Below are 14,206 nucleotides of genomic sequence, written 5' to 3'. Positions count from 1 at the left end.
AAGATGGAATTCAGGGCCCTGCCTGCTCTATGGAATTCTTTGGAGTTCCCTGGCAGCCTGGGTGACATAGGAAACCGTATTATTTACTTAGCTCTTGTGAGATGAGAGGAAAGGGTACCTTATTTACTGATGAGACAAGTCTTCCTGATTATTAAAATACACAAAAGTTTTCATGCCTTTGTGCCCTGGAGGGTGGGCAAGGTGGTCTCATCAGCCTCTTTCTAGCAAAAGCAACAAGCTCAAAGACAGCAGTAGTGATGAGTTTCTCTTCCACTGTCCTCTGTCCCTTTCTCCTGCAAGGGATACAAAGGAAATTTCTGAAAACTAGTCACTAAGACCTGGGGAGAGGCACAAAGAGTCCGAGACAGCGTGCGCGCTGAGTGAGCCCCCCTGCCAGTCAGTGCCGTGTACCCCACACCTCTTCGGTCTTGGTCTTTTACTTTTATCCCCAAGGCCACACGCCTGACGATCGTCCCATTAATAGATGCCCTTGAAGCTTCCACAGGATGCAGGAAGAACAGAGACAGTCGTAGGTGGAGAAGGAGTGGGTCCCACTTTGGGCCACTGCCCCGTTGCCCCTCATCTTCCATAGCCAGCGGTCTCCAGCAGAGTTTTGGGGAAGAAATCCTTGAATTTCTACACCCAGACGTGGTGGAGGACGGGGGCGAACAGCGCGAGCGCCCCGGGCCCGGCTGGGGTCCACTGTCACACAACCTCTGAAATGACGCTCATTCCCTCATCGGCACTTGGCGTCTGTCCCGCTGCTCACGTAAATCGCTGCGGTGGCCTTGGGTCTTGGCAGATAAGCGAACTGTAAATAATTCCGCTTTAAAATGGATCAATTTGTCATTTTTTCAGCCACATGAATTCTTTGTGTCATTTGACTTCCTAAGTGCTGTCTCTATTTACTTGCTCCTCCGAGCAAATGTTTTCACTTTGCTTTATTAAGTACCTCCATTTCTTAAGTTATTCTGTGAAATACCGATGAGTGGATTCCTCCCTCCATCACCCCCCATCCCTATGTATAGGAACCTGTGTATCTTCTCAGTGTCCCTGGTCTGACTGTAAGTAGTGTGAGAATTATTCATCTCAGGGAGTTTTATCTTTACTGAAGGATCTTGGGAGCCAAGTTTGCAGCCAATGTGTGGCCAAGCACTTTTTTTTCCTTTTTTTTTTTTTTAGTACTAGAGATTGAACCCAGAGGCATTCTACCCCCAAGCTATACCCCCCGGTCCTGTTTTTTTATTCTATATTTTGCAACAGGGTCTCACCAAGTTGTGGAGGGCCTCACTATGTATCTGAGGCTGGCCGTGAACCTCCGATCCTCCTGTCTCAGCCTCCCAAGTACTGGGATCACAGGCCTGCGCCCCCATACCTGGCTCCAGGCACCTTTATGCAGGCTTTTAAACCCAGCCATGTCCTTCTTCCTCACTGGCTGGGATTGGAGACTCAGAAATCAGAGCCTTGCCTCAAAAATATTAGCACAGTGCCAACAGCTCGAGTGGACAGTTTCTATAAGCGGTGGCACCCAAGCTGGTCCCCTCTTGCCTGTTCACCCATCAGCTGGTGCCCGTACCTGTTGAGTCTGACAGCCAGCAGGGTGTCAGCCGAGCTCACTACTGCAGACCTCCCTCCCTTAGGCCCCTTCCAACTGAACTTGTTGGAAACGCATTGTCTCCTATGCGTGTCCCTTCTCTTAAGTTCTTGAATGGATTTCCCACACCCCTGCCAAATGAAAGGCCCTTGGGGTTTTGGCCTCCGAGTTCATCCTGGGCCTCCCTGTTTCTTGCTGCACTGTTAGAACCTTTCTGTCCCTCGACCTAAGCTTGCTTTTGCATTGGGGACTTAAGACACACCGTGGCCCTTAATGGCACACTCTTCCTTCTGCACACCTCTCTCGTCTCCAATCCAAAAGACACCGCAGTATGCTGTTATCAGAACGCCACCAGCATTAGATTAATATCCATCCACGCACATCAGACACTCGCGCAGGTAGGAATCGCAAGAGGCCAGGCACCATCTCTTCTTTATCCAGGACAGAATAGATGATCAGTTTGTGTTTGTTGGTAGAGTAAAAAAACGTGTGGTAGGTAGTCACCCACTTAGGGGGCGTTGGGATATCGTTCTATCCATGTTCCATGTTCTTCGAAACTGTGTGTGTGTGTGTGTGTGTGTGTGTGTGTGTGTGTGTGTGTGTCAGTACTGGGGACAGAACCCAGGGGCATGCTACTTCTGAGCTACACCCCCAGGGCTATTTTTTATTCTTTATTTGGAAACGGGGTTTCACTGAGTTGCAAAGGGCCTCACTGCGTAGCTGAGGCTGGCCACAAATTGCGATCTTCCTGTCTCAGCCTCCCGAATGCTGGGCTCACGGGCGTGCGCCACCACGCTGAGCTGAAAGTGTGTGTTTAACTCTGGCTACTTGATGTAGCTGATGTCACCCCTAGAAAAAGGAGGAACAAGCCAGTCACACCCCTCAGGGCTGAGTTCCTGTCCCAGGTCTTTCAGGAGGTTGAAATTACGGGAGGTTGAATTTGGGAACTGGGGAAATTTAAAAGGCATACAATTTAACTTTCAACTGGGAATGCTATAAACATAGCTCTTTTGCCTGAACACTGTCCGGATCTAACCAGATAAAAGGCAACTTTATATCTAAGTAGCATGCCAAGAAAATAGAAAGTCCTAGTTTAATTTTTTACAGAGGCATACACACACAGATAGATAAGCTTATCATCATCATCAAAACAGAGTGCCAACCAGGTATTCAGGTCAGATCCATCTTCCAATGAAGGGGTTCTCATAATTGATTTTGAGAAGGAATACAAGGTAAGGTTAAATCTTATCAAGGGGAAGATAATCGGAAAAGCTTCCAGAAGACAATGTATTTAGCCCATTAGCGTGCCATTTATGTACGCCAGTTAGTGAGCGCTTTCTTAGGATGGCTGCTCCTTTAATTTGCCAAATTGAAGGGCAAAGTTTAGCTGGCATTTAAAAGAGACTGAGAGGGGCAGCTGGACTGAGAGCTTCACCATCTCATTCCAATTGTATTTATCACCTGGTGTTAAATCGGATCTCGGTGAGTCATTTATTGGGGAGGTGAGAAAGACTGTTAGAATTTGAAAAACGGCCCAAGCATTCCCAGAAGACTTCATCTGCACGCCGACTTTATGGTGAAGCTCCGACAAAGACTTTCACTGGGCCTGGTGGCACATGCCTGTCATCCCAATACTTGGGATGCTGAGACAGGAGGACTGCAGGTTCGAGGCCAGCCTCAGCAGTTTAGCAAGACCCTATTTCAAAAAATTGGGTTTAGAAGGATGCTCGGAAAAGTGGTTGTATTTCAGGTCTAATGCCGATCCATCCAGGTCTAAGCCGAGCACTTGGTCCTCAGAAGAGAACCGGGGTGATGTCTTATGATGGGGTTCATCCCCCACATGTCAGGGCATCGACCTGGCGCTGTGGTCAGGGTTTCTCACCCCCTTGACTGTGATGCAGTAAGCCAGGCTTAGCATATGGCCCTCAGGTTTCGATGTCCCATCTTGCCTCTTTCAATACGTGCCCAGTTTTGTTCAACTTTGACCCCTTACCAAAACCCGATTCAAATTCTTAATAGTCAAGAATGAATGAAATCTTTGTCCTCCTTGAGCTTCTTTAGATACTTGTTTCAAAGCAAGGACCAGAAGGGGAGAAGGAAGAGGAATCTGAGAATTAAATTAAAAGAATTAGGAGCTGGACGTGGTGGGACATACCTGTAATCTCAGTACTTGGGAGGCCGAGGCAGGGGTATCACAGCTTTGAGGACAGCCTCCACAACTTATCAAGGCTCTCAGCTACTTAGTGAGACTCTGTTCCCAAATTAAAAAAAAAAAAAAATTAAAAAGGCTAAGGGCAACCAGGTGTCATGGTGCCTGCTTATAATCCCAGTACTTGGGAGGCCGAGACAAAAGGATCATAGTTTCAAGGCCAGCCTCAACAACTTAGATCTGGTTTCAAAATAAAAACTAAAATAGGTAGGATGCCCCTGGGCTCCAACCCTAGTACCACACCAAATAAATAAATAAATAAATAAATAAATAAATAAAAAATAAAAAGGCTAACAGTATAGCTCAGAGCTTGTAGAATGTTCCTTTGGTTGAATTGCCAGTCTAAATAATAATAATAATAATAATAATAATAATAATAATAATAATAATAAATAATAATAGGATGATTATGAGAATTCCCAGGGGAATGAAAAATGGAACATACCTGGAAAAAGATCACAAAAGGACTGTCTAGATGGGATTGTTCATAACAGCCGGAAGGGGAACTTTTGGGAACCCGAGTGCTCAAGGTTTGAGATCTAAGAAGCTGTGTTATAAGCTGGATCTGCGTGGGATTTGTGAGAGATGATGGAGATGTGTTTCTTGCTTTCTTTTTTACTATGATGCGCTTAAGTTCATAAATTTAGGGACGGGGCCTCCGTTACATCGGAGGCAGGGTTCTAGGATTTTCATTGTGAAAGGGGGAAATCAAACACCTGGAATTCCCATCATCTTTTATGGAAAGAAAATAGAAACTAAAGTTATTTTCTTTTCCATCCAGTATTTTTTTCTTCCCAGTTGGTTTTGTTCTCTGTTCAACAGTCACCGTTCAGAAGTGCAATTCAGAAAATGGGAAGGGCCCTTGCTTAGCTGATTTTAATCAACAGAAACAACTTGCTCATGTGTTGAAATTTAATTAAAACTCCCCCTGGAATACTATTTGGACTGTGGACAAGTTGTAAGCCTAAAAGGGCTGACCCCCAGAAGTCAACCAATATACAATATTAGATCTTAATTTTCTTCTTTTTTCTTATTTATTTGTACTGAAATTGAACCCAGAAGCATTCTACCTCTGAGCTATGCACCCAGCCTCATTTTTTTTTAATTTTTATTTTGAAACAGGGCCTCCCTAAATTGCTGAGATTGGTTTTGAACCCACGATCCTCCTCTCAGCCTCCCAAGTATTAGGATAACAGGTGTGTGCCACCATGCCTGGCAATTCTGATTTTTCAACCATCAGTAGTGCCAGCAGTTCAAGAGGTAAAACACAGCGCCCCCAAACTTGATAAGCTAAGGATTATGAAAGTGTTTCCCAATAAAAAGACTTAAAAAAAAATAAAAAGGCTACAGGTAGCCGGGCATGGTGGCGCATGCTTGTGATCCCAATACTTGAGAGGCTGACACAGGAGGATCGCAGGTTCAAGGCCAGCCTCAGCAACTCAGATCCTGTTTCAGACTAAAAAATAAAGCAGAGCTGAGAGTACAGCTCAGAGGTAGAATGCCCCTGGGTTGATTCTCAGTAGCACATGCGCACACGCGCGCGCGCACATACACACAGACTAAGGAGTGTAGTTATTTATGTACATATAGCCATCTGTGCAGATCTAGGACTAGGCATGCATCTTTTTAAAATCTGACCTCTGTTTTCTGGTCTAGAAGAACTGCTAGAAAACTCTGTAAAGAGTAGTAGTGTGTTTGATTATTGAAAGATGCAACATACGGAGCCCCAAGGGGCATTCGAACCCCGATTGTATTTCTTCTGGATCTGATAGCCTTACCGCTAGACAACTCATGGTATTCTGTGCCGCCTATTTTTGTCAAGAAAAGAGGGCATTAAAACTTATACATCTTGCTATCAACAAGCCCAGGGTCTTAGCCAAGAACCCCGGACACAGTTCGCCTCCACAGCCCAGAGAACATTGCGGCTTCAGATTGCGTCTTTCTGTCCGCCCCTCTGTCTGTCTGCCAATTGCTTCGGGATTGATCTGCATTCAGCAAGGAACCGGGGAGAGGTGGAAGCCAGGATGTTGTGGATATATTTATGTCTGGGGACGCGCAAGGGCTGATGGTGGCCGAGCGGGCGGGAGCTCCTACTTGGAGAACTAGCCATAATCTTCTCTTCTCGGCCCTGGCGTGTGCTCACTTTCAGCAACCACTGGAAAGGAAAGACAGCCACAATAGTTCCCAGCACAGCGTCTCGAGCCACCGCAGCCTGCGCACAGCCTCGCCCAGCCACGGGACGCAGGCGCTCCCGGAGTACCCACCGGCCGAGGCCCCGGCTCCCGATCAGACCGACAGCTCCGGGCAGAAGAAACCAGATCCTTTTAAAATCTGGGCCCAGTCCAGGAGCATGTATGAGAACCGACGTGAGTACAGTTCCCCGGCTCGCGCCTTCCCAGACCCCCTCCCCAGTGCCTGGGCTTCCTCTCGTGGCTTATTGAAGAAGAGAGGAGAGGCCTACACCAGGCGAAAGGGAACCAGGTGGACAGGCAAGAGCTTCTCAGCAGACAGAACCTAATGGATATTCGCAGAGTCTATGTTATTATGTCTTCCGTTTGGGGAGGGGGTAGGAATGCCTGGTCATCACAGAGATGGCCTGGATAAAAATCTCATGTTTCCCTTTAGTCACGTGGCAGATAAACGGTGCTGTCTCGTTAATTCTCTCCTGAGCAGAACTGTGGCATGCTTTGACCTGCTATCTTGCAAAATAGGTCTGCTAGGGAGTGGATTGCAGGAGAAACAGAGGAAAGTTGGTGCTTGCTCAGTGGTCTCTTGGTTGTTAAATATATACTGGACATTTTGTTTCTTTTTACCATTACCAGTTTTTAATGCACCTGCCCCTCAAAAGGAGAAAGTGGATAGCCAGTGATCTGTGCTTTCTTTATATGGTGTGTGTGTATGTGTGTGTTACTGAGGATGGAACCCAGGGGCATTCTACTTCCGAGCTACACTCCCAGCCTTATTGTTTGTTTATTTTTGTGGTACTGGGGATGGAACCCAGGGGAATTCTACCTCTGAGTTACACCCTCAGCCCTGTTTTTTTTTTTTTTTTTTTTTTTTAGTTTGAAACAGGGTCTCAGTAAGTTGCAAAAGGCCTAAGTAGCTGAGGCTGTCCGCAAACTACTGTGAGCCTCCTGTCTTAGCCTCCTGAGTACTGGGATTGTTATTTTTTAATTTTGCAGCAGGTATTGGAGGGCCTGAGCACTAGGTTGCCGAGGCTGGCTGCGAACCAGCGACCCTCCTGTTTCAGCCTTCCGAGTACTGGGAATAACAATCATGTGCCACCATGCCCGGCTTGTGCAGTATTTGTAATAGTTTTGCACATGAAAGAAAAGTTTTGAGATGTGGAATTTTCTACATGTGGTACCATGTCAGTACGTAGAAAGTTTCAGGCCTGGGTGCACTTTGGGTTTTCGGGTTGGGGGTGTTCAACTGGTATGAACCTGGGGTCTATCCTCGCTCCGCCCCTCTCCCTTGTTTTAATGATTGCACTTAAAAAAAAGTCAACCACTGAACCAATATGTTCCCAAGGAGAATATTTTTCTATACTTTCTCATTTCTTTCTAACCATGATGCTTCTCCACGTTGGTGTCCAACTTCAGGGATTATTGAAACATTGCTTTATTGACCGTGCCCCTGTACTCAGTGCAGCACACATTTATGATGGAACTTTCCCTGTACAGATCCCACCGTGATAAAATAAATCATGGTTGGAAGCGCTGGCAGGGCCTCCTGGATGGGGAGACAGAAGAGCTCATAAGCACCTGTTCCCTGGGAGACTACGGCTCATTTTCACCCCGGCAGAAGCAGCTCTTCTTAGTTTTTCTGGCATTTCATCCAATTTTGAAGCACATTTCCATCAGAAAAAATAATAAGAGTAATATAGTAACACGGTCCTCGCCAGCTGTGCTAGGCCTTGAAACCACTCAGATGGCGCCAGAATGGAATTTTTGCAATGGCTGTGGCTTGGGTCCCGGACAGTCTTTGACGTTTAAGGAATCAGATACGGCAGCGTGAGTGGGAATCCTTTTCTCTTTGGTGATTGGAGGCTCTGTAATGGAGTGGTAGTAGCAGCCTAATTGATGTTAAGATTCCTGTGGGTTTCCTCCTCACCGCTAAGTGAGGATAACAACGAGTCGGCTCCCCGCCCATGGGAATTGTTCAATGACGGTCCCAGATTTTTCTTCTTTTCACGGAGCTTGGGAATGGACTTGCATCAGTCTGGTCTTGGAGTCGATATTTAGCTTTATCTCAGATTGGTGTCTGCCATTGCCCCTGGGTTGTTCTGGATCTTGTGTTTTTGTTTGTTTGTGCCTTAGCAACCACAAAAAATACAGTCTTATGACCTGGTAGATGTAATTCTCTACCTCTGTCTTCCTAGTGAGATGAGCAAAATACAGTAGGAAAACCACCAAAATCAAGCCATGAACAGCACATTCAACCCTTTGGGTTCAAAGTGTCGTTTCTGTGTATCTAATTTCAGTGTTGGGAACAGTGTGAGGATTCCCACGCTGTGGGTCCCGTTCCTTCGCATGATCTAAAGATTTTGCAGAACATACCATGTTCTTGCTGTGGCCTTCTGCCAAGACGGCAGTTATCAGAATGAATCGATCCGAATTACAGATGTGTTAATGAGTCAATTTGAAGGGTTGCAGTGTTTAATTAAAAACAAAGACAAGCATCGAAATCCTTTCGAAGCCATGTGCCTACTTTGTGTTTTCTCTGGATAACCATACCAATTATGCTCTTGTCTTGAAACCTGACGTCGATACCATCTTATTAGTAAATGTTCAGGAAAGTCAGCTAGTATCCAGTAGCATTCACTCAAAAGAAGTGTGGAAGCTTGTAATTAAAATTTTGCAGGAGCACAGTATACTTTGGAAAGAAGGAAAAAAGAAGAAAAAGCTCAAAAATGCTGTATTAGTCAACATGGTAAACCTGTTCTGCTTTGAAGAGACTCGCTTACAAGTTCAGAATTGGTGGTAACCGAGTTCTTTTATCAGAGTGCATACTTCCAGATTTTAAGAACTAATATGATGATTCCTGTTTATGTGTTTGCTCGGATCTCTGCAGATTTGATGATTTGCACATCTAAATATGAGACTCCTCTGTTTTTGAACTGCTTAGAATTTACCTGGACAGGTCAAAGTACAAGAGCGAATTCTACCAGGCACTTGAGTCTCTCCTAAATAAATGCCACCGTGGAGAATCAGCACAAATACACTTAAAATTTTAGTGAGGGTTTAGACAGAACTTCTGGAGTTTGTGGTATGTTTGAAACAAGATGATTCAAGAACGTGTACTTTAAAGCCAGGCGTGGTGGCACATGCTTATAATAATCCCAGCCTTGGGGAGGCTGAAATAGGAGGATCACGGTTCGCAGATGGCCTCGGCTACTTAGTGAGGCTCTTTGCAACTCAGTGAGACTGTTTTGAAATGAAGAATAAAAAAGTTGGGCTGGGGGTATAGTTTGGAGGTAGAATGTCCCTGGGTCCCAGTACCACAAAAAAAAAAAAAAAGTGTAAATGTGTACCTTAGAGTCTAATTAAATATGAAGGGCTAAAGGTGACTCAGGGAGTCACAAGAACTCTTAATGGTACAGTTATCAACTCTAGCTTTGTGACAGGTAAAGCACTATTAAAAAAAAAAAAAAAAAAGGAAAGAAAAAATGGAACCCCAGCCCAGCCCTTTAAGATCCCTAGCTGCCACGACCTTCACTGTGAGAGCCGAATTATACGTTCCTTATCCATCCCAAGTAAATTAACAGGGACCGACGGAAAACTCATCCATTACGCTTTGCCCAACTGTGCAATTGATGTTCCAGCCATGTCACCTTCGCTTGGATCTGGACTGAGCAAGGGCGAGAGAGAGAGAGAGATCAATTCCACGGGTTTTGGAGAATGTCAGAGTAAGGACCTGCTGCAGATTCGTGTCTGTCGACCACCATGCGTCCTGTTCTGTGTCCCCCTGTGTCTGAAGCCTGGGGAGAAGCTCGGGGGAGGGGACGAGAGCAGGCTGCCCTGGGAGGCTGCAGGCGCACTTGTTGGCCAAGAGTGATCCCAAAGCCACATGAGATTAAAGAGCCCCGCATGTCCTGGAGATGCATGTGTGTCTGTCACGTGGGGAGGGACAACTAGCAGGTGCCTCTGCCCCCCCCCGCCACTCCATTGTTTCTAACCCTTAAAGGAAGTCTTTTGGCTACTTTATTGACTCATCACTGCTATTACCGAAAGGGATTTAACTCCTATTTCCTGTGCAAGGACTTAAAACTGAAGACGACTGGACGAGGTCTTGTTGTATATGAGACGCCTTCTCAAAACAATAAAATAAAATAAAGGGATACTAATATCAGAAAAAATGGGCTTACCCCACTGTTGCCCCAAAACTTAATTGTAATACAGTCTCCCGGAAGAAGAAAAACAGCCGGGCACAGTGGGTCACACCTGTAACCCCAGTATTTGGGAGGCTAAGAGAGGAGGATGGCAGGTTCCAGGTCAGCCTCAGCAACTTAGTGAGACCCCCGGCAAGTTAGGGAGACCCTGTTTCAAAATAAAGAATAAAAATAAAATGGGGCTGGGGGTGTGGCTCGAAGGTAGAATGCCCCTGGGTTCGATCCCGTAGTGCTGCAAAAAAAGGGGGGAGGGTCTGACAGGAGATGTAGCTTGGAGGTAGTGTGTTTCTGGGTCCAATCCCCAGCACCCACTACCCCTTAAAAGACTAGAATGAAGCACTTGGGAGGACTTTAGAAGCCTCCTCCATGCCTCTACGCAGAAGCGGTGTCAGAGAAGACTTTGGAGTCCCATAATACACTTCAGTACTGAGTTGTCATCAAAGGTCTACATCTGGGCAGATGGCATTAAATGGGCCAAAAGGCTTGCTTTGCTCCATGGCTTACATCGGTGTCTGCATCCGTGTGTCCGTGTCTGTGTGTCTGTGCATCCGTGTTCGCATCTGTGTGTCCGTGAGTCAGTCTGTGTGTCCTACCCATCATCAGCGTCTCTCACATCCCGAGCATCATTGGGTATCCTTCTCTTCAACAGAAAACATTTTAAATCCAGTTGCCGTCTTCTGGTTGCTTCTCAAAAGGAAGCAAATGTTTCTTCCCGGGGACTGCTGTGATAAGCTGAGTCTCTGGGCCGTGGCCTCCCATCCTGAGCGCTGACACCTGAACGCGCGACAGAAGCCAGAGCTACATTTGGTGTCCCTGCAGGATGGGCAAATGTTCCTGTGTTAAATGGTGCTGAGCAAAATGGGTGTGGGCTGGAGGTCGCTGGGAGGCCCCTTCACAGAGAGGCCTCTGCCGTCCACAGGCTTCAAACAGGCGCTGCCGGCACCCCCGGGAGGCCGCAGAGCAGAGGGGTCTCTTAGGGTACTAATCGCCCTGCTCCTGCACACCAAAGACGGCACACCACTTGATTTAATTTGTTGTTTACAATGAGGCTGTTACAGCAAATGCCCTTTACCCAGCCATTCAGACAGAAAAAAAAGAGTGTTACTTTTTCCCGTGCAAGAAAAATTACTCTCCGCTTATTTTTATGGGTGTCCTGTGATGTGGCCGAGCTCGGTTCTCCGGTGTTCCACACCTGAACCTTGGCAATTGCAATCAAAGAATCGGAGGAAAAACTTCCACTTTGGAAGGTCCAACCATGACCCATTGGAAGTCAGAGCCTGAGGACAGCTCAGATGACGGGGGGCTGTGGTGGTGCGCACCTGTAATCCCAGGGCTTGGGAGGCTGAGCCAGGAAGATTGCAGGTTTGAGGCTAGCCTCAGCAACTTAGCAATTACCCTGTTTCAAAATAAAAAAAGGCTGGAGGTACAGCTCAGGGGAGAAAGCCCCTGGGTTCAATACCCAGCACCACAAAAATAATAACGAAAGTAATAACAATACTATGATAAAAGACGGCACAAGCAAAAATATCGGACTCAGAGTCTGACTTTATTCACCTGGTCATTTGGCTTCCTCCCTCTTGGTGTATTCATTCACTCTATCTGAAGCTGTAAAAAGACACACCTCTTACCAATAAAACGTCTCAACAGCCTCTGCCTCCCGATCCTGCCTTGTGAACTGGAGAAGGCGGGTTTAGTTCTCAGCCCCAAGCCCGGTTCCCTGAACAAGCCCGGGGTGCGCGGAACAGTCTCTTAACGTCCCCTTTAGGATTTGCTGCAGTGTAGTTCTATTTTTCCTCTTTAAGTAAAAGCTGTGACACCTTATAGGCCATTACACCCTAGGTACACATTAAAATATTTGTAATTAAGTGCAAATAATCCTTTTTACTACTTACCGGGGTAATTGAGTGATGTACATACAGTGGCTTCATACACAGTGAACATCGTTTTTTAGAAATTTCTTTTAAAACCTAATATTTCCATTTTAAAGCCCTGGGCCATTGCTGAGTGGTAAGCATAAGATATCAAGTTATTGTATACTAAATTCATACCCATAGTGTTAAAATAGCTCAGGCAAGTTCAGGAGTAAAGCACTTTTTTGTGGTACTGGGGATTGAACCCAGGGGCATTCTACCTCCGAGCTACACCCCCAACCCTCTTTTTTATTCTTTCTTTTGAAACAGGGTCTTACTGGGTTGCAAGAGGGCCTCACTAAGTAGCTGAGGCTGGCCGTGAACCCGGATCTTCCTGTCTCAGCCTCCCGAATGCTGGGATTACTAGTGTGTGCCACCACGCCTGGCTAAAGCAGACACTTTTGTCATGAGATGTGGTTGGTTCATACAGAGCTTTTTCTCATCAACTCGATCTCTACGGAAGGCTGTTTGTACTTTGGGGGTAATAGTACTGATATAATAGCAAACCTGAGCTACCACCTAAGCTGGATTTTAATTTTTATTTTGAAACAGGGTCTAAGTTGCTGGGGGAGGCCTCAAGCCTGCCAATCCTTCTGTCTCAGTCTCCCAAGTACTGGATTACAGGCACGCGTCACCACACCCAGCTTCTTTTAATTTTTCGCAGTGCTGGGTACGGAGCCCAGACCCTGGCAACTGGGAGACAAGGGCTCTCCTGCTCAGCTACACCGCAGCCCTTGAAAGTTTTTTTTTTTTTTTTTTTTTTTTTTTTTTTTTTGTGTGTGTGTGTGTGTGGTACTGGGGGTGGAACCCAGGGGCTTTTCTACCTCCGGGCTATACTCCCAGCCGTATTTTATACTTTATTTGGAAACAGGGTCTCACTAAGTTGCCGAGAGCCTCACTCAGTAGCTGAGGCTGGCTTCGAACCCGTGCGATCCTTCTGTCTCAGCCTCCCAAGCGCGGGGATTACAGGCGTGCGCCACCACGCCTGGATCAAAAGCCTTTTTTTCTTCTGACGAAAGTGACCTAACAAATCAAATTATCAGTGATATTCATCTCAAGAAAGAAGCTACTCATCTTAAGACTCATCTTAAGGCAGAATAAAGTTGACTTAAAAGTAAACTAAAACTTTAACTCAAGCCTTTTTCTTTGATCATCTACCTCAGAGATTCCCAAACAAGACTTGCCACCCATCTTTCAGAAAAAAAAAAAAAATACACAGAGCCTCCTCTAGAAGTCCACCTTCTTCATAAGCAAAGAAACAGAGATGCCATGGGCAGGCATGGCGGCACACGCCTGCAATCCCAGTACTTTGGAGGCCGAGATAGGAGGATCGCAGAATCAAGGCCAGACTCAGCAAGTCAGTGAAACCCTCAGCAAAGGAACAAGACCCTGTTTCAAAATTTAAAAAAAAAAAAAAAAGGGCTGGAGGTATAGCTCGGAGGTAGAGCACCCCTGGGTTCCGTTCCCAGTAGAAAAAGGAAGGAAAATTTGCATTCTTCTATGTATCTGTATTTCGCCTGGGGTGCAGGAGCCTCCACTTTCGCAGCCTATGCCTACCTGATAAAACATCAATTTAATTACCTAACTCCCTTGGCGAGGACACTGAGGAGTAGGCAGAGGCCCCTGGCTTGGGTGGCTGTAAGGGCGCAAACTTGATTATCAGATGATGACAGACAGTCCTCTGAGGAACGTTGGGCCCGGTGGCTTTTCCCTCTGTCCTCCCGTCCCCAGGATCGTTCTCATTTTGTCCGTCTGCATCCTTCTGTTTGCCTGTGCGGGGAAGCTCTCATCCACCCAAGCATCTGAAGTCTCCTTCCTGTGGCCGTGCATCTTAGGAGCACAATTCTTTTATCAGAGAAACAACCCGTTTTCCTTCTCCCTTTCTCTACAGTGCCAGACTACCAGGAGCAGGACATCTTCCTCTGGAGGAAAGAGACCGGCTTTGGATTTAGGATTCTAGGTGGAAATGAGCCCGGGGAACCCGTGAGTCTTTTCTCTGCTTCTTTCCCCGGTACAGTGTTCAAACGCTTCACAGAAAACTGGCAGCTGAGACAGGTCGCCAAGACTGAGCCTGGCCAGATGCGGGCGTAGCTCTTTCATCT

The 14,206-nt window shown here is 46.4% G+C and overlaps 1 protein-coding gene across 1 annotated transcript in view; it reads left to right on the top strand.

The window, feature by feature from the left end:
* MAGI1 (membrane associated guanylate kinase, WW and PDZ domain containing 1) overlaps positions 1–14,206 on the top strand; it is a gene marked incomplete at both ends in the record, with an annotated part of 524,358 nt that overhangs the window by 482,639 nt on the left and 27,513 nt on the right. The window contains 3 exons of the mRNA XM_080715588.1: positions 5,953–6,169; positions 9,628–9,711; positions 13,996–14,087. Of these exons, the coding sequence (XP_080571714.1) occupies positions 5,953–6,169; positions 9,628–9,711; positions 13,996–14,087 (393 nt within the window). The remainder of the gene's footprint in view (positions 1–5,952; positions 6,170–9,627; positions 9,712–13,995; positions 14,088–14,206) is intronic.

The sequence above is a fragment of the Muscardinus avellanarius genome (genome assembly GCF_963383645.1).
Source record: "Muscardinus avellanarius genome assembly, chromosome: 18".
Lineage (NCBI taxonomy): Eukaryota > Metazoa > Chordata > Mammalia > Rodentia > Gliridae > Muscardinus > Muscardinus avellanarius.
This window is presented reverse-complemented; position numbering and strand designations above follow the sequence as displayed.